The sequence below is a fragment of the Strigops habroptila genome, chromosome 3, assembly GCF_004027225.2.
Source record: "Strigops habroptila isolate Jane chromosome 3, bStrHab1.2.pri, whole genome shotgun sequence".
In the NCBI taxonomy this organism is placed as follows: domain Eukaryota; kingdom Metazoa; phylum Chordata; class Aves; order Psittaciformes; family Psittacidae; genus Strigops; species Strigops habroptila.
Window position 1 is genome coordinate 41,128,611 of NC_044279.2, and position 21,432 is coordinate 41,150,042.

Genomic DNA, 21,432 nt, shown 5'->3' on the forward strand with positions numbered 1-21,432 from the left:
AGCAACTGTTGTTCTTCCTAAGCAGCAGCACTGGTGCATAAGGGAGCAACAGAGGCATACTCTAAGTATGGAAAGCTGTCTTCTTGACAGCAACAGGAGACCATTTTCAGATGTGAAACTATATTCTGTAGCAAATAAAATATGCCAAAGGATGCCAATTCTTGGAATATGCCTTTTCCCACCAAGCCTATTTATAAAACTACCTGATAAAAAAGCACAGAAGAAATTGTTGCAACTCAGAATATCTGGGTTGTACTCCCAGCTGTGTTTGCCACACAAAAAAAAAGTGAGTGAGCCACATCAAAAAAAAAAAAGGTAAAAATCCACCAAGAAAGCCTTTATACCTCAGTTTCCCCACATCTACAGAAATAATATATAATAGGGGTCATTTCATTTGTGTCTGGAAAGCATGTTGAGCTGATTTAGTGGAAGACACTAATGAAGTGTCATGCATTATTATTGCATTAGTCTGACTGTACTTCTGAAATCCATCTGACATTTCCCACTTGGCATTGATTCTGGGTGGTAACATTTCTGTATTACTTTTAAAAAGGATGCATTATAGCACTGCCTGATGTATAATTCTATGGTTTATGATTAAAACATTTCCAAAACAAGGCTGTAAGCTGTGAGATACTCTCTCTCTTTTCACTTCATTAAACTACTGTGTTATAAAGTGTATTGTTTCATTACGGATCCTGCCAAGCAGCTCTGCTGTGCTCCTTACAGCTACGTGTGAAGTATCGAGGTGAAGTTCATAACTATATTTGGGTATCAGCGTTTATTTCCTCTACTCTGTTGAAGGTTAGCATGACGAGCAGTTGAGGAATGCTAGGGGAAGCCGTTGTTAACATGAGCAGGCTGTGCCCAAGCTTGGATTGCCCTGCTGAATCCTGTTTCATGTTGTAAGCAGTTAAATCATCAGGCGTCAGGATGGGATGAGGCTCGGACCACACAAACACAGGCTCGGGTCTGTTCCATTACTGTGTTGGTGAGACTGGTCCTCCGCGTCGTGGATAACAGTGGCTCTCCCATATACTGTCAGCAGTCGGAGCCTAGCGCTGAAGTCGAATACTCTCCGGTCAGACGTGCCTGTAAAGCAGGGTGGTAGGAGAGGAAGCTTGGAGAGGAAATGAGTAAGTCAGCAGCCCGGCCCAATGTGTGGCTGTAAGGCAGGGTTACTGGAGCAGGCAGTGGAGAGGGGAGAAGTGTTGCAACAACTAACCTGCATGTCTGTGTTCTCTGAAAAAGCCTCATCATAGAAAAATCTAAGATAAGAGGATTTTTGGGAAACATTACTGCACAATTAATGCAAGACAGAATGCTCTATTGCTAGGTCTGAAAAGAGGGGAAGCATGCATAGCTCCTCCTTAGAGGTGCTCAGCACTCAATGAAAGGGGAGCACCCATAAAAAGCAAACTGCTGCATGAAGTTACTGATTTTTTATCTTCTGTTCTGCATGACTTTTCTATCCTGTGCAAACTGAGTATTGTCAATGATGATGCACACTGTAGGTTTATGTTTTCCTGAGGAGCTGATAAAATTTCTCAGAGGTGGTAGTAACATTGATACTTAAAAGCAGTGGAGGGGGGGATTCTCTATTTTTCATCATTTTTTCATCAGAGAATTTCATGTAAAAAGAATATAGTGGCATGTGTACATTCTTATAATTTCATGCATCTGTCTACATGCTTTTCATTTTTTACAACTGACTTCTGAGCAGTTGGGTCCGCAGAAGAATGAGATGAATGAGAAGGGTATCCTATGGGGAAGGGGGAAAACAGAAGCAAGTGGTGATCCCTACAGAAAGAGAGGAAATCAAACGTGACATTCCCCTGCCAGCTGGGTGTTGGTTTGCTATATTGTCTCCATCAACAACTCTTTGCTTTTTTGATCTTTTTTAGAATGCTCCTGAAGTGAAAAATATCCTTTTTTACCACTGCCTCCTCCCAGCATTGTTTTTTACCATTGAATGACTATCAAAATATTGTCCATCAGTAAAGCTGTTGTTACAAAACAATGTTTACATTCTTTATGCTTGTCACTTTTAAACTAGTGAGAAAAGAAAATTATGAAGAGGGTGGGTGGGTGAAGTCCATTCTATGAATAGTAGATACTTGCAAAACAGCTGCTCAAATGAAATTTCCCTGGCTGCTCAGTGAGAGGATAGTTCAAATTGTGGTCAAAATTAGGATTGGTCCACCAGATTATGTGTGGGTGTGACAAATAAAAAAGGAAATGCTTGGTAAAGTATTTTTACTTGCAATGTGAAACTAACCTAAAATAATATTAGAGGGTATTAAATTCTGTATGTTCCATTGGATCAGTTTCATTGGAATACAGAAAATAGCTCTGCTTACAGTAATAGTTCAGAGAGTATTTCTGAGACATTATTTTAGAAGACTTGAGTGAAGTTGAAATACTAGTAGTAGGGAATACATGATGCTATGGGTGTGGTATGCATCTTTTATCATCACGATTTAATATATTGTTCTAAATATGTGTCCATACAATTTTTAGAGACTCCACATTAGCATTCATTATGTATGGTTATACAGTTGAAGAAACACTTCCTTAGCAACTTAATGGAGACTTTCATGTCACTCACCTGTAACAGAGAGCAAACAATATCAGTCAGTGAAAACATGAGCGATTGAAGCAGACTTCTGGGTTCAGCAGGGAAATTTAGGGCCCCGTCTAACATCAGCATCCTTCAGCTGTGAGAGAGCTGAATCCGCTTCCACAGTTTAATTCTGTGGAGTTAGCTGAAGTTCTAAAGCTGCCAAGAAAGCTATGGCAAACCAGCTGGTGATTCACCTGCAGGAATATGGGAGGAAACAGGGTAGACCAAACAAATTACAACTCTATGTCTCTTTTAATGAAGAGGGAGAAAATCTGTGACAAAGGTACTCAGGGAAGGAATCCGTAGGATGTGAATGTAGATGGAGTGGTGATACTTTTCCTGGGTGGAAAGTGGATGCTGGCTCTCTAGGTAAGACTCTGGACTGGGAATCACACCTGTTTTCCCACCCTGGCTCTGCCACAGAATTCCTTGGTGAACAAAGCAAGTAGTTAATGGCTTTGGCCTCTGGTTTTCTGTTCAGAAAATGGGATTCTGATCCCTTCCTACCAAGGGTCTGCAAGGTTAAATAAAAGGATGTTTATAAAGTGAGCTCATATTGTTTTTATGGAAGAGGTGCAATTTCAACATTTTCAAACAATATTCTCAGTAGAGAAAGAACCTCAGATATTATATTTACTTACACAGTAATGCTGTCCTACATATATGCTTTCTCCCAGTAGTAACATCCCACGGTAGTGGGAGGTTCTATGCAAGTCCTTTTTTCTGGGGTGAGGAGAGAGGCCACGGACACCCCGCAAAAGGGAGCCAGTGCTGGCTGCAAAGGGCCACCGATACCCTCCAGCATGACACCCCGTGCCAAGCTCTGCCAGTCCGAGCTGCCTCTGAGTGCTGGGACACCCTGGGATGGTGTGAGCACCTCCTGGGTGCACTTTTCCTTTGGTACATAGGTGAAGGTGTGTCTGTTCCTCTTATCTCACCCTAAGTGAACCAGGTTCCCCTTGTGTGCGTGCTGTGAGCCTTACCAAATACTCTCTCTGTGTATATATATGCTTTATGAAATAGATGCCTTCAACCTCTCTCTTCACACACACCCCTCCAACCCCTCTTATTTTGGAGGATGTAGTTCAGCTGGTCCTTTTCAACCTTTTGTTGATAACTGCCTTTCTTCGTGCTGCCTGTTGCTAACTGTTTGGTGCTGCTCAGTCTCACCCTTCCCCTCCTCTTCTTTTGGCGGAGAAAGGACGCAGCATATTTCCAGAATATATGCTCCAATTCCAGCTATGCGACTACTGTACATCTGGTGCTTTCAGTCTCCTCTGTGCACATTACAGCACACTGAACCATGGGCGAGGTGGAAAAACGACCTGTCCCTGCATGGAGGGACATGATGGTTACCACAGAATGTGTCACAGAGGCATCCTGGCCAGGTGCAGGATTGCCAGTGACACCCTGACGACCTCTTAGCAAAACACAGGCGCCTGTCTCTGCTATCACTTTCTCTTAGGCAGCCCCAGAGCGTGAAAGTTGGTGGTGGGGCATGCGCAGAGGTAGAAACACGGTGGGAGGTGGAATTGTGGTAGATGTGACTGATTTATGACAGGAGTTTCCTTTACAGTCATAAGGGGAATTTTGCTTGGTCACAGCAAGTTTGAACCCTCATGAAACAGCCTGAATCATATGAAGTTAAAATAAAACAGAGAACAGCAGGGGGAGGGGCATGGCCATTAAAAAAAAAAAAAAAAGGGGCGAAAACCAGAATGTTAAAATTATTTCCTTTGGTGTTGACTTCTTAAATGGGAATGTGATCCAGAATAGTTCTGATGTGCAAGCCAACAGTTGTTTTAAGAATTTTTATTGTCTTCTTTTCTCTCTTCGCCCTCTCTCCCCTGCCCTCCTACTCTGCTCTGCAGATTTACACTGACTGGGCTAACCACTACCTAGCAAAATCTGGCCACAAGCGGTTGATCAAGGATTTGCAACAGGACATTGCAGATGGAGTTCTGCTAGCAGAAATCATCCAGATCATCGGTAAGACCAGGGCTGAGAGAAGCACTGCAGGCTGACTCCTTGCATGGGGGAATATATAATTCAAGTTGAATGTATTTAACAATAAGATGAACCCTGAATAATACTATTTGACTGGGTCCATATGTCTCTGATATTTGTGTGGTTCATCCTTGTCTTAATTAAAAAATATGTTTATGTGAGCATGTTTGGAAGTGGCTGTTTAACCATACTTTAAATGGCCAGAACTGTATCTTACACGCTTTGAATTGTCAGAAATGAATGCTCCATTAAACCATATGTCTCCCATGTGTGCATTTTGTTAGTTGGAGTGGCTCATACTTTCTGGGATGCCTTGAAACTGTATCCTGACCCTGCAAAGACAATTGTGGAAGATTTCATGTCAGCAGTTATTTTGCAGGGGCTGAAGAATTAGCAGCGACCTCCTTCGCACTTCCCCCTTTGCATGATTTGGCATGTGGAAGCAACTGCTGCTAACAAGAGTGTTGTTACTGTACGACTGAGCTTTACTTAGAAAGGAGCTCTGTCAACAAAACCCTGTGCACTTTATTGCTGTGTCTTTTCTGCTCTTCTTCTGCTTTTTGATTTGTTTTTATTCTTTTTTTTTTGTTGTTGTTGTTGTTTTGGATTTTTAGGGGTTTTGGGTTTGGGTTTTTTTTTTTGGCCAGGGGGTGAAAAGGAAAGTTTTATCTCATTGTTTACTTCTGCTTTTCTCCTCACTGTTTCTGTTTAGCAAATGAAAAGGTTGAAGATATCAATGGCTGTCCCCGGAGCCAGTCTCAAATGGTAAGAATAAAATATATTTTTAGTCTGTGTTGGCACCTCTGCACTTTCCTAAAATGCTTTTTTAATAATAATTTAATTTAAACTGTGAATAGTCTGTCCCACATTTACCATAAAGTCCTAATTCTCTTATAGTGTTCTTGGTACTTTTTTTCAGCCCATGTGCTTAGTGTTTGTCACTTCATTTCTGTGCTCACTAACTTTGAGTCTTGAGGTAACTCAGCAGCAAAACTTCATCACTTCTAATTAATCCAGAACTGCCTCAGCAGACCTGTTCTGATGATGATCCAGATAACTTCATTTAACTTCCTTTTTAAGGGCAGTAAATCCAAGCACAAATTTTCAAGTGGAGTCTTTGTGTCTGGAAAACTGGTTTGATGAGCAAGACTTGCCAAATTATTTTTGAATATAAATAGCCTTTTGGATTGTCCACTGTAAAGTCCAGTTAGATGCACTGACTCCAAGACTTTCAGAAATAGCACTTCAGTCGTATAGCTCTCTGAGCCATAGCTGGCAGCTGCTTAAAGACATTTTAATACTCTCAGGCAAGAAGCATTTTGTGACTGTGATTCATATGCAGTCTTATTAATCTTTTACTGTGTTTATGGCTAGTCAACAACATTTAATAAGATAAAGCCTCCTTAGAAGGCTGTGGAACTGACAGATACAAAGTCTAAGCCTCAGTAACATCACCATGCATTTACTGAATCATTTGCAGTTCCAGTCATGCTCTCTTATGCTGAGGACTTTGCCTTTCTGATCACATCCAAATAGTACGTGAATAAGGTGCACAACTGTGTAGCTGGCAAGGATTTTGGAATATAATGATTTGGATGAGCTTGCATAATAGCAAACTGCTGAAGCTAGGCTTAAAAATGGAAATGGAATAGGGAAATAAAAAAGATTTTTCACTGCATTTTTTAAAGGCGGAAGGCATTTGAAGCTTTTTTCTGCAAAGCTGTAAAAGATAAAGAAAAAAATTGAGTACTGGTGGAGTCAGTAATTGTATTTTTCTGTTCTTACTTTTCAAATGATGTGCAGGTTTAGAATAAGTTTTTTCTCTGGCTTTCAGGCTTTTTGAAACAGTCCATAGTAAGAATATATGCAATTTCCTTAATAATAGTTATTATTTTAATTACTCATATTACAGCAGCACCTAGTGGCCCCAGCTGAGAACGCTGGGAACTCCAGCAAGAACTCTAATATTACACACACAGATCAAGAGATAATCACTCTCTACTTTAATCACATTAAAACCTGCCATTCCAGACAGACAAGACAAACAAGAAGAGGCAAAAGCACAGAAAACTGATATGATTTCCCAAGGTTATGTAACTAGTTAGTGACCATCTAGGATTGCTTAGGAACCCACCAGTCTGATGTCTATCGAGCTTCATTTCCGTGAGAGAAAGCTGAGCTGCAGAGAGAATTATTCACTCCAGCTTTGCATCTCTGAAGTGACAACAATTGGGTGGGTCTGTTCCCTGTTTATAGATAAATCTTTATGTGGCGTAGGGATTCTGGATTTCATGTCTAGCTCTGCTGCAGTTATGAAGGAAGCATGGTCAATGCATGCCCATGCTGCAGCATGTGGGAATCTCTCAGCAGCTCCTTCCATAAACCCATCTCTCAGCTCAGCCAGACAAAAGAATATGTCTCAGGTGCTCTTAGGCTCAAACCATGTACTTCAAAAGCTCCTGTACACAGTCACACATCAGTGTTTGCACAGTGCTAAGGTGTCACATTTAGCCATTTTAACTTGATAGAAATATATTTATTTATCCTTCTTTGATTCAGTCTCTTTACTGCATTGTTTTATCTCTACAGTCTGATCAGATTGTTTTCCTGCCTTTTAACATACCAATTTTATACTACTGATTTATTCAACTGAGCTAGGAAATTTAAAATGTACTGAAGTTAAAGTAGTTCAAACTTGTCAGCTTTCCCCTCAGAGCATCTTAGAGGCCCCAGGTTTTGAGTCTGCTCTCCATTTCTTTCCTTTGGGTTGTACACTGATCTAGCCTAGATGAAGGCACCATCTTATCGCCTTTTCAAGTAATTTCCCCTGGCAGTGCTTAATTTTATTAGCCTACTCAGTTAATGATAGGGCAGTTCTCTTCTTCTTGTAGCATTGGACTCTTGGGTGTTTGTAATGTGCAGAAAAATAATGTGGCAGAAGTCGAAGCTAGTTTACATGTTTGACATATGCCAGTATGTATCAATATGTCCTGTTGGGATTTGTCAGAACATCAGCCATCAGACCAGCAACAGTCATGATATTCCTATGAAATGTTTGTTAGCCATTCATTCACTGCTTTCATTTTAATGTTTTTAGTTAATAAACCCCAAAAATCCCTCCACACTTTTCTTTCACATATGTTTTCATGATCCTTGCACTCGTAACTTGCAATTAAGGAGAAATGTTTTCTGTATTCATCTGCCATTTAATAGCCTTCCCAGGAGGGAAGATTAAAAGAAGCTAGAGAGCACTGACATGGATTGTCTGCTGCTGGAAACACTTGATATCCTCTGTAGATGATATTGATATCAATTCATAATTAATAACTACCAGTATTCCCAAGTTCTGTTCCACCCACCATTTGGTTATCTTCTTGCCAATGGCTTCATCTTTCAAATGATTTTTAGGGCATCTCAATTCAACTGTTACCTTAATTTGTAAACATCTTTTAATGCTTATTTTAAATATGTACAAAATGCTTCTTTTTTTTAGGTTTCTTTTAGTTAAGTCTATTGCAGTGTCTTGCACTCTATGCTTATCCTGGCAATGATGTATAAAATACTCGCAGACAAGTTGAACTGGCTCCACAGACCCAAGTTCATAAAAATTTTAACCTGTGAACCCTAGCAGCATCCAGTTTCTGCATAGTTAGCTTTCCCAGGATCCACGTGACTGTCGTTATGCTCACACATTTGATATCACACACAGAATTTGAGAACCTCAGATGTACTGAGGAATAAATTATTTCATATACAAATCTCAGAAACTTTAAATAAACTTGCTAGAGAATTGACAAGATTTGCTTGTTTGCTGGGTAAACCTACCATGGTGAAAAGATTTGGGTATATTTCTTATGAATGGCTTTAATAAATTCAATAAGGATTTTAAACTTTGTGTATTATCATAGAATCATCATAGAATGGTTTCGGTTGGAAGTGACCTTAAAGATCATCTACTTCCCCCCATCTGCCACAGGCAGGGGCACCTTCCACTAGACCGGGTTGCTCAAGGCCCCATCAAACCTGGCCCTGAATACTTCCAGGGATTATAACATATGTTCTCTGTCTACAGTGTCATAGAGACTCTTCTGCTTATCTTGCCTATTTTGTTCTTTGCAACCATGCATTCAAGGAGGAATATGACACTACAGCTCTTTTTTTCATCATCTTTTTCAATCCCTTCAATAGAAAATGATACCACATTCATTTCTATCTTTTCCTTGTATGAATCATCTTTAGTTAGAAGATAATGGTCTTTCAAAGGTTTACCTTTTGATGCAACCAAAAGCTAATTCATTTCTGCTTCTTTAAGACATTTGTTTCTTTAATTTCTATTATAAAAGTTCCCCCATAGTTAGAAAAAACAGGATAGTGTCCTGGGTAGAAAATATGTTATGAAAATTTTCTCTAATGGTCCAAAGATAAAGAATTCAATTTTTTTGTCTTCCTGAACATATTAAAAATGTACTGGAAGATCTCCAGTGTTTTGGCTCTAAACAGATCATATCAAACATATAGTAAGCATACAGAGCATCAAATTTAATCCATCCTGGGGTACTCAGAAAAAATGCAAGAGAACCAAAAAGTGCTGGACTGAAAATCTTTTTATGGTGATTTTTGCTGTATTGTCCCTAGAGTATTTTACAAAACTAATGTTTCTATTCTTTTCTCATGTAGTTTACAGTTTTTCAGCTGCAGAAACAGTAAAATAAATTCAAAGTTGCCAAAAATCTTTGGTATATTGCTTTTCAAGTTGATTTTTCCTTCAGAGATTGATGTTCGCTTATTAGCTGTTTTTTCTTCCTTAGAATTAGCTCTTGCTATTTCCCATGAGAACAGTCTATGCCAGTACACATATGCACAAAAGCATTCTTAATTTCTATGAGAGTTGCATGAAAATACAAGGGAATGAGGGTCTTGTTTTGTCAGCTGTACAGGTTTGGTGTGCTTAAATGAATGGAACACGAGACAGTAGTCTCATTTCCATCGTGTATGCTTACATGTTTAGTTTTCAAAAATTAAATTAGTAGCCTGAAGTGTAGATCACTCTGTTTGGGGGAAGATGCATTTTGCATAAGAGATAGGACAAGAGGAAACAGCCAAAATAGAGTAGTTACAAATCTCTGTTTAAAAAGTAGTCAAAAGGAATGGCTTCTCACAATATGGGCAGGACAGAGTAAGAAACTCATTTCCCTGTCCTCTGTGGTAGGTAAGAGGTATCTGGGATTAAGTAATGGAGTAGCCTTAAGAGTTAAAAAATGAAAGTACTTTTAGAAAAGGATGGCAGGTTTACAGCAAGATATCTATGGAAGTGATCTCAGTAAAGCCTGAAAAAAATTGGTAGTAATTAAAATTTGAGCTCCTGTGAGACGTTCCCTGTGTCTATAGATAGGAAAGCTCAAATTTTAGTTGTGTTAAGTAGAAACTATCTGCAAGACAGTCATAGCTTGTGTGTGGGTGTTTGGGGGAGAACAGACATGAAGAACATGCCCAGGTGTGGCTGTGTGGAAAGGATCAGAGGAAGATTAAGAGTTTTGTTCGCATTGGCAACTAGTGGGAAAGATAATTTTAATTTCAATGACAGTATTCTGATCTGGAAAAGAGAAAGAAACAAGATTCTCCATCCAGTGACACTATACCTGTATTGTGGATTCTTGTAATCCAGGTCATTGGCTATTTGGCATGCCTACAGCAGGAATACAAATAATTTTATCTGCCAGAGAAGTGTTCTACATACAACATCAAAACCAGCATGTAGGGGCCTTTACCTTTTGTACACAACATGTGTACAGCCATGAGAAGGCTGGTAAGCATGATTTCTTCTCGATTCTGTGAACTTCATGGCAATACAGATGGAATGCCGTATCTTTTGCCTTCTCGTGTAGACTTAGAATGGGATTTTCCAGTGTCATCTTAAAATTCCCCTCTGCTCTGCAAGTCTCCCTCTGTGCCAGGTGCGTTATAAAAGAAGTGGTCACACTGGAGATGAGCAGTCAGTTGTGTTTGTGTTATGACAGGAATTTTCTCTTATGGGCTTCCTCAGGGAAAAGACCCTCATATCTTGGAGACCTGTTACCTCTTGGAGCAGACCCTGATCTGCCTTGCCTTACTTAAAAATCCACGCTTGGATTTTTGTTTCTGTTGATGAAACCAGTTTGGACAAAAAATAGATCAAATGGCTCCTAGTTGCCCTTCATAACTGCATGTATTGTCCATACCTTTACGCGGCCTCAAGCTAGGGTATTATCCAGAGGGGAGTTTTATGAGGACATTTTGACATCAGTGCAGGTAAGCCTGTTCCTTCACATTACCCAGCTCCCCAAAATTGCAGCTCTTCCTTGGACTTTGTAAGTGGTGGCAGAAGTATCATGCTCCCCATTCCCTGGGACGATTTTGTCATGGTAATGCACAGTTTATACGTTCTTTGGTGTCTCTCCTCCCCAGGGATTTACTTACCAGCTAATTCTGCATTTCTGAATCCAGCTTTTGTGGTTTGGCAGAGTAAAGCCTCATGGAATTCTTTTTTTGGGGGGGAGTGTGAATAAAAAAAACCATTGGAGCCACATTGATGACAAATGCTTCTTTTCACAGTTTATTCTCTCCTACCTTGCAACAGTGGCATCTCTAGACTGAAGCAGGCTAGGCTGATACACCTCCATTATGAAAGGATCTAAGCAGATACTTATCTATGAAGGAAATGACACCCCTCAACATGATACATGTTCAGATTTCCCATTTTCTGATGGTAGTTTCAAGTAAAGCCATACAATGTTTTATTGAACTAGCTACACTTTCTGAGATTGCTCATTAGGTGGGTGATTTACATTCAACTTGTACCCTTAATGGGATTCCCAGGAAAGTGCCCAACACTGCCATAGCCAGGAGCATGTCTTAGCTATCCTTCAGAAGATATTTTCTTGGAAAAGTCCTCTCATTTCATAGGTAGGCTCAGAGTGTGATCTTCCCTTTGAGAACCAACCCCATTCCCACACCCTTTCCCAGTGACTATCCTCAGCTTTTCCAGGGAAGACCTTCTTGGACATGTTTGTTTGACACTTCCAGCCACCCAATCCACTGTATACAGTGTACAAGATGGCTTCAGATTTGTTTGGCATTCACGGAGTGTTCAACCTGACTATCTCACTGAGTATGCCCTTCGTTGGTGATAAGAATGTAACTACTAGGATGCATTTTCATTTAGCTTTGCTCCAGTTTTATAGGGCCCTAAAGCTTGTACCTGCCATCTGAGAAATCCTGTGGTATACGTTTCATATGTCATGTCCTGGAGTTCAAAGTAGTGAAAAATTATTATCCAGCCTTCTACACATGCAGTTGCCACCTAGAAATAATGCGGATGGCAGCAGGAATCTGTATGAAATCCTCTTCCGTGTGTGGGGAAGTGGCCACTGTGTTGAACCGCTGTACTGAGCGTCTGGTTATACCTGACTGTTTTTAATTTGCTCAGGGAACTGAACATTTTGGAGAGTGAAATAAGCCCTTTCAAACTCCTGAATCATAAATGATAAGTGCAGGACAAAATTTTAGAAGCTGACCTTCAGGACTGGACTTTTCCTCTCTGCTTTAGACATCAACAAACTCTTCTTATAAACTTGTGTGTACCTTACAGGGTGCTCATGGCTTTTCTGTGTAATCCTATGTGCCACAGAATTTAAAACTTTTCTAGTTAACAGCAGTGCACATAGGAATATCTACATATCTATTCAAGAATATGATTAGATAAGGCATGAATGGTTACAGAAAGCAACATTTCCTTCCTCAGTGAAGAAATTAAAGTTTGTTTTTTGTTTGCAGATGAAATTAAAGACTAAAGTAAAAATGAAAATCAGAGTATCAAAAATAGAGGTGTGTGGTACCCCAAAAGAAAAAATAAAAGGGAAAAATGAAGGTCCATCTAAGGATATATTATGTGAATAATTGTGACAATATGAATGGAAGGAATAAAGAAAGGAAAGAGGACAGGATTTCTGTAAGGGTAAGGGTAAAGATGTTAATGTTAAAGATGGTTGACATTCAAGGGTGAAGATGTTGGAATTCTGGTTCCAAGTTTTGTTGGAAGATTATTAATGTTATTAACATAGCTAGTTTGAGTAAGACAAGGGGCAAATTGGTTTAGCATGGAACAGGCAGAGGAGGAAATTTTTCTGCTTTTGTGAACAAACTCTGAAATTTCTAAAACCTCTAGAAATGGAAGAGAAAATATATTTGGGCTGAGAGCTGGGCAGACAAGCAGAGTAACAGTTTTGTGGGAGACGAGACATGTTTTTATTGTGGGGGAAGAGGAAGCTAAGGATAGAATAGGAGAACTGCTGCAAGTGTTAGAACTAGTAGAGCATAATGAATGGGACACTCATCCATCCTGCCTAAGGATGTTACAGGCTTGGAAAGGAAAGGCAGAAGGCAACCAAATCATCACTTTTTTGGTATGATTTGATTCTGGTTTGGCTTTTTGTTAGACCCCTTTATTCTACACTGAAACAAGCAGTTCTCTTTATATCCAGAGAAGATCTGAGGACATTAAAAGAACCACAGGATTTATGACAATCCCTCTTCACAGAACAGCTCAGAATTACTCACTCGCATCAGGCACTGAGATGCATATTCCCCTGAGTCACTCACATTTGACTGTCTGAAGTCATAAAAGAAAATGCCACAGGAACACATCCTGGGTATTATTTTACTAGGCTGGGAGAACATTGTTCATTAAATAGAAATTGTATGCAGCTATTAGCCTTTTTGTTTAGGCCTACAAATTCCTAGTCCTAATAATGCATGGAATCACATGAGAATAACTCATCTAGATGTTAATGAAATAATCATGTCACAAGGAGTACTTATACTGTGATGGTATCGGTATCCATGAAACACACTGAGACGTTAGGTTGGGGTTGGATTTGCTTGGTTAGGGTTGCTTGATTAGGGTTGGGTTAAGTTTATGCACATTTTGCTTTTGTAGACCAAGATTGCTGAACTCAAAAAAATCTTTTTGTTCCTTAAAATCAACTGTTTTCCTTCATACTTTCTCCCCCCACTCCCGCCCATCCCCAGCAATTCCTTGAACTCCCCCTCCCTTTAATCTATATCTGGAATATTCCAGTACCTCCATGCCATTGAGGCATGCCCATCTCAGCCATGTCTTCTCCCATCCCTCAACTGTGTTTATCAGGAATGTCAATGGATCAGAAACTCAATTTAAGCTGTATTGGGAGGATATACAGAGATGAAATTTCCCCCCATCTGTAGTTAGCTTTCTGTGCTCTTCAATTTTCTCGGTTTTCTTTTTCCCTGGAGTTTTGGAATTGATCAAATATATAATTGTGATACAGTTGCTTAGACAAAGAGATGATAAATAAATGGCCTTGAAACCTCCATTAATAGAAGTTCACTGGAAATTTGTAACACGAACATGCACTTAAAATACATACACACAAATTGACTATGACATGCATTTTAGAAAGCACCTGTTGGTTATAGTCATTAATACTTTTTTTTCCCAGATAGCAGCAGCAGGATTACAGTAAATATGTGTGATCATGATGGTGTATTTTTATCATCTTCTATAGGGAGAGTATGTTATAAATACTAGGAATGTCTAGAACGTTCAAGGGATTTAAAAATAGAGAAGAAAGTGCGTGATGTTTAGCTGAACAGCAAAAAGGCATATTTAAGCTGAACAAGAAAATAAACAATGTCTCTGAAGTGGTTTTATTTTACAGTATGTCCAAACAAGGCTTTTTGGTAATTTTGAGAATTTGTCATCTTTTATAGATTTTTATCAAATGTCTGATTATTTTGGAACTGTGGTGAAATGCCCATTCTCTTATGGTTATATATGGTTCTCTTATGGTTCTATTTAAAGATTTTCTAGCCACTCCCTTTACAATACTTTTGATCAGACTGTCTTTATAATTTTGTATGCTATATGTTAGTTAAGAAAGGTTATTGTTCCATGTCTGTGAAATCTTGTATTTCCTCAGAGAGGAACATTTCTTAACATTGGAGTCCCAATATCTCTCACCTATTCTTCCTCCTAAAATAACCTGCCACTGCCTGTCTTGACAATGAGGAGTGAATTCTGCAGCTTCAGTAACATGCAAGACTCTCAAGAAACAATGTGGTCCCGTATTTCGGTGTGTAGCACACACACATGGACATGCATCCATGTGAAATACTGTGTGGAGTTCTGATGAACCCCAGTGATTTTATTCTCTTCAAAAGACGTTTAAGTCATTTGCTCTGCCTCTCCTTTGTCAATGAAGGTTTGTTGGGGCTTTGAAATTCTGGGAGCTTTAATGAATCATTGTATTTTATGGATTTCTGGGAGAGTCTGAGATTGCCACTCTTCTACAAAGTTGACAGAGCTACTATCTCTGTTCCTTAGGGTAAGTCCAGGTTAAGTATAGAAAAGAGGTATTAGACATATTGAGAAATTTAAGCATTGATATCTGCAAACAATCAATGAGGGCACACATCAAATATGAATATCATCATCTTTTATTTGGTGGGGCTGGGAAATCCAACTATTGGGAAGATGTTTTAATAGAGATACAGGAACTATGCAACTGTCCATAAAATGCTATCATCTGTGGTGTAATGTGTAAAGCAGTAGAGGGTGCCAGAAAGCAACAAGTTGTGGCTTCCAGTGTAATTAATGGAAAAAGAAAGGGATTGTAACTAGCAATGTTAGGGTGGAACAGGGTTTGCATGTGAATTCAGCTGCAGAAGGAGTGGAAGATGTCACACTTCTTGTGATGGTTAAGCACTTACATGTGCTTAAAATTAAAATAAACACTGTCCAACAAATTGTCAGCTTTTGGAGGTATTGTGTGGTGCATTATGCCTAGGTAACAGTGCTTGTCACTGAATCATCTTTTAGTGGCTATACATACCAAGTATTTCAAAGCTTGGCCTTATAGCAAAGAGGCTGACAAGACAGGAGGATAATAAAGTAACACAGAATGTTCCAACAATGCAGTGTCTTAATTGCAAACCAACGTTGTAATAAAAACCACACTGTCCTTCTACATTTTAATTGTGCAGCTCATTAAAAAAGATTTGACAACCTCCCCTTCTTTCCTACTGGAAAGTAAAATACCAAAAATTTGATGTCAGAGAAAGATTTTTTGTTGGCAATATTGCATTACTTCCAGAATATGTACAATTTAATGTTAGAAAATGAAGGGAAAGAACAAAAAGTAGCTGCATACTGAAACAACTATGACAGTCCAGATGTATTTTCCCACTCTGCCCTTGATCTTTGCTGGAACAGGAGTTGCCTACATCTGCTGCAGCTAAGTGCTAGCCTTCTTCAGAGAAATAATGCCAAATCTGCTTGATTTTGCAATGTCTTTTACAGACTCACCATTTTGGAGTTCTTTGACTTTTATGCAGATTAACCTATCTAACCTTCCACTTTTATTTGGCAGTAATTATCCACAAAGAATAAACACCTTTTTGAACCCTGTTGCAAATCCACCTACAGCCTCTCCCCAATGCCTTTTCTCTGGCACATGTGAATGAGCGCACACTGCTGCATCAGAGCAGTGGTCCTGAGGTCAATATTCCCCCTGAGAATGGCAATGTGACAGGTGACTTAGCAAGAACAACTGACCCTGGCAATTTTTTTGCTCCATTCTCCTCCTTTTTCCATTCTATTCTATTAGGGGGATTAGAGGGTACTTCTTTGCTTGCTCTTTCAGTGTTCATTTATGCACTACTATTGTGGTCACGATTTATTCTATGAAATGTCAAAATTAATCACGCTGTATTTCTCAGAAAAAATTTCGTGTCTCCTACAATCATGTGCATAGCCATGGGAGTATGTGTAGAGTAGTCATGTTTTTTTCATTGATTGCAATTACTGCTCTGCCAACCTGCTCCTGCTGTCAGGAGTCCACAGATCCAACTGATCTGGAATGGCATGAGGTGCCATTGGGCAGCTGAAATTCTGTATTACAACAGATTTTACCAACACTGAACTGGACTTAGATTTTGATGTTAACTCTAAATATAGGCTCTGTTGTAGCTGGTGAGCCTATTATAGGCAATACTGTTGGGGTACACAAAGGTAAATTGGCTTAAGCTAGCAGTGGAACAGGCAAGTTATCACAAAGACTGCTTATTTCAACAGCATTAACTAATCCTTTTTCATGTAAAGGCTTTTGATCTGGTTAATTAAAACATTAACACAATCTTTTTTTTTTTCATATACCTTGTCTTCTTAAATCCACTGTTACCTGAAACTTAATACGCAAATCATTAGAATACAGTACAACCATTTTTGTTTCAGCAGAAATAAATAGTATAAATACAGTAATCTATTTGGCAGCTTTGTGATTTGCAGGAATTATTTAAAACACTCCTAGTCTGAGGGGTCTGTTGACCATATGATCAACAGATGATCATATGACATAAATCAGAGCTATACTTATTTTAAGTTGGCCCAGTGTCTGGATATGAATTAGTCTGGGCAGGGTTCAGTTTCAGAGTCAATCCAAGATACTTTTTTTTTGTTGTTGTTAGGACTTGATTGTATTCAATCTCACAAACTGATCACAAATCATTTTTTGCTTTTTGAAGAGTTTATATGAACTTAAAGCATTTGTTTACCTATGCAGTTTTTAGCAATTCTTTGAGGTGGCATCCTGACCAGCATCAAACCTATGAAGTACTAAAAGCTGAATATGAACAGTCTTCCTGAAATGGAAATATGTTTGTATTACAGCTTGTAGCTTTTGGCAGTCTTTAATTCTATAATAATTAGAATAGGCTTTGTTTAGGCTTGTATTGTCAGCTAATTGGAACCTTGTTTGAATTATTCATACCTCTTGATTCTTTAGAGTTTCTTTGGAATTACAATGGGAGCGTACCAATGACATTTCCCTCTAGGGAAAAAATGCCACAAGAATTTTCTTTGTCCCAGTGGTTTCTACACTGGAGAGCTGAGACCTATTTGCATGAGAAATAAATAACAGTTCATGAAGTTAGATAGCTACAGTTTTGTGTATTCTAGCTGCACCCATGACTAGCTAACCAGCATCCGACTCTTGTGGGCTACTGTGCCTGTCTCTCACAGATTTTCTAATTCCTTCTAATAATAACTTTAAATTAGGTTTGAGGTTTTTTGTAAAAGCTCTCAGTTCATGGACAGATTAGCAATAGCACTCCACAGTAAACATATGTGCAAGGGTGTCTTCACAGTTCTTGTATATATAAGGCTTCTGTTTGGATTTCTTAGCATAAACAGTTTTGAAAGATTTATATCTTTGCATCATATAAATTAACGTATTTGAGGATATTTGCCCCTCCAAAGCCCAGTAAATGCTTATTTTTCAAGTAATTCTGGCTGTATTTTGGAACTTGAAAACACTTGGATAACTATTTAAAAAATTGCTTCCTCCTACACTTCACACTTCACTGGCTAAACTGGAAGTGACAACAAGCAATAAGTGCTTGTTAAGGCCTCATTTTATAGGCGTGAACACTTCTGATGTTTCTATTACAACATTTGGCTAAGAAGTCAAGAAAAAAACTCATGTCCCTATTGAGCTTAAGAGCAGATATCCCTTTGCCTTCTGTGATTCCAGATCTAGACACCACATCTCATGAAAATGTGGAAAAATTTTCCCATGTTTATGAGCACATTTCAAAGAGATAGGTAACTGTGACGAATATTTATAAGCATCGTATGAACACGTATACAGCATGACTTAATATTTCCTTGTATATTATGCTAAACAAGGTATAAAATACCATGCTCAAGTACATTAGCAAAAGTGAAAGCCTGAGTCTGAGTCTTTTGTATTGTCTATATGGCTTTTAAAGATGTCTCATTTAATTTGAATAGCTTTAATAAACTGTGACATCAATTCAACATCTATTTTGTTTCTTTTGAATCTTTTTCTTTAGGGCTTAGATCAATGTGAGTCAGTAATGCGAAAACTAAACTTAAAGGAAAACCAGTGACTTATGTTTCCTCCTGCATATATCTTCCCATGTTCCAGCTCGAGCACTAGCCATATAACTTTAGACCTAGAGAAATCTCTGGGCTGTACTTTTAGAGGTTGCTAATAACAAGTATTTTTATCACTTTTCTTCTGATGAGCTCAATGTTCTATAAATATTTTTCAGGGTAATATGCAAAATATATCTAATTAAAAAGACACCTGAATGTGTACAAAATCAAAAGGCCAGAAGGATAGGAGTGAATTTTCACTGCCTCTCCTGTGCAAGCAGTAGTATTAAGACTTCTGGTGTAGTCCAGAGGGAGGGTTAAAAAAGCATAAAGTGCATCTGGATGGATTCCATTTGCAAAGTTCAAGAGATGCTGTGAAATGCCTCATTGTTCACCTGTTTACGTCTCTTTTAAAGGATTCACCCCATCACAGGTTGTAGGTGCCCTTATTTGTAAAAGCTGCTGGTTTTGATGAGCTAAATGAAGTTGCTATGTACTAAATAGTGGTGAAGGAGAGAACTGGAATGCTTTCAAAGGTTTAATTAAACCTAGTAAATGAATGCTCTGTTGTAGACTCTCTTTTGACATAACAGAAAGAAACTCCTCTGTTTTAAAGGAGCGTGTGTTTTCACATTGCCCTCCAATTTTCAGAAGTTGCCAAATTCCATAAAGATTTAGACATTTGGTACCTTGCTGACTCAGAAGTGTTGCATAACTAAAAAAAAAAATAAAAAATTGTAGGCAGGCTCACTGAAGTGATGCATTGCTTTAAAAAAAAACACAGTTTGAACAGAGTTCCTTTTATTATTGCCTTAAACCCCATCCTCCCCAGGTAATATTTATCTTCAATTTTGTGTTCTTAGTGCATGTGTAGAGCTCTTTCACAGTGGTGGTGGTGGCCACAGGCTTGTGGAGATGAAGGGTAGGGGGTTACTTTGAGACTCTAGAAGAGAATTTTTGCCTAGGCTTTGCTGTTGATCCATGCTGCTGCAGAGTCGTAGTTTAGCTTTCTAAAAAATTTATGCAAGGTACTGAAATACTTCCATGGTTTTCTGAATCCACATCCAGGAGTCTACTCAAGACCAAGTCCAGCACTATATTCCAATAAAAAATCCAACACTTTCTTCCCACAACTTCTATTACAGCAGCACAAAAACACTTCAGAAATTACCATTGTTGTATTTTGTGCTTTACAATGTCTGCTGTAGAGACTGCTGTATAGAAAGGGGTAGGGCAAATGCAGCCAAGACACAGAAAGAAGAGTGGGTAGGAAAGGAAGACAAGAGAAGCAAGATCACATGGTGATATAGATGAACAGAGTAAAATTTTGCATTCTTATGTGGGGGCTTTTGGTGTTTATGGATAGAGGGGTTTTTTTGTTTTGTATATGAAAATGACCTGCAGGTGTTCATAATGATCTGCTTGGCCATCTAAAAATTATGATTAGGATTAATGCTTTTGTTTAGAATAACTGAATTGTTCATTAACTTCTGGATGTATACAAACAGAAAAAAAAACCAAACACAAAACAAATTCTATTTGACATTACAGAGATTATCTCACATTCACCTCAAGCTTCCCAAGCGCCAAGTCAGGTGAAAGACCTGCAACACCAATTGTCACATTCATGTTCCTGACAGGACTGACAATAATACATGCCAAAAGGAATCAGTTTCCCACTGTAGCATTTTCTTAAAAACAATACACACCCCAGCTCATGCTCTGACCTCAACAGTGACCTCATACATTCTTTTTTCAGCAGGTCAGTACATATGTCTGCTGAATTCTCCAAGTATTTGAGAAGTTAATTTGTTTTCACATTTCTGGGTTTACTGGTCATATTTCATGTTTGGACTACATGATGGAAGAATTTGATATGCATGTTCCTTAATATCTGCTGGAAAAGGAAGTGGAAGGTATTTCAGTTTTAAATAACACCATCATCTTTTCCTCAAAAAAACCCCACTAATAATTAAATAATTCCAGCATCATTTCCTAAAAATTTTTGCCTGGGAGGCCTTCTACATACCAGTAGTTATTATCCTCTAAGGTAAAATTCTCCCCAAATGCCTCCAGTAAATCAGTTTTTAATTTGCATATATGGTCTCTTATTGCAAAGTCAGTGCTTAGTCTGGAACAGTTTGTTGGGTTGATGTTACATGGTTCACTGATATTTTTATTGAATGCTACTTAAATTGTACTATTGCAAGTAATGAGGAGTTAGAAAAAAGTTAGGCTGAATGTGTGTGCGTGTCAATGTATTCTGCTTAACACCCTGAAATGCATTATAATTTCCACAGAAAAATGGAATGTGCCTTGCATCTGGGTGAGGTAACAGGCCACGTGCAACAGCAAGTAAGCAGAACACACGTAGTATCTCCCAGCAGGACTGCTAACACCTGTTTTAGCTGGGTGGGTTTTCAAATCTACACCGGCCATGGAAACTTGACATTGCCTTCCAGTATAGCTACAGAAAATTATTGCAATAAGCTGTCATGTTCAGAGCTTGTGGGAAATAAATTATCAGAACATAAATAATGTGATTTTTAAGTCTCTGCTCTTCTTTGTGCTTTTGCAAGTTTTACTGGAGAGTTTATCTCCCAATTTTCCTTCAACCCATTTCCACAAGGTGAACTGAGAATTCATGGCAAATTTCACCCAGTCTCAGTAGCCTTCAGTTAAGGGAACAGTGCAATGTGCTGCCTGCCATACCAGCATCTTGCCCAGAGAATACAGATGTGAAACTTGAAGAGGTTCCTTACTAGGGTCACTAAGTTTTGCATTAATCTGAGCCACATTTTTTCCCATTGCATTTACTTCAGTTTTTTTA

At 38.7% G+C, this 21,432-nt stretch overlaps 1 protein-coding gene across 8 annotated transcripts in view; it reads left to right on the plus strand.

The window, feature by feature from the left end:
- The window catches only part of NAV3 (neuron navigator 3), a 547,425-nt gene that overhangs the window by 351,832 nt on the left and 174,161 nt on the right, over positions 1–21,432 (plus strand). For all 8 annotated transcript variants that reach the window (XM_030479342.1, XM_030479337.1, XM_030479339.1 and 5 more), the window contains 2 exons: positions 4,495–4,612; positions 5,343–5,395. In XM_030479342.1, the coding sequence (XP_030335202.1) occupies positions 4,495–4,612; positions 5,343–5,395 (171 nt within the window). The remainder of the gene's footprint in view (positions 1–4,494; positions 4,613–5,342; positions 5,396–21,432) is intronic.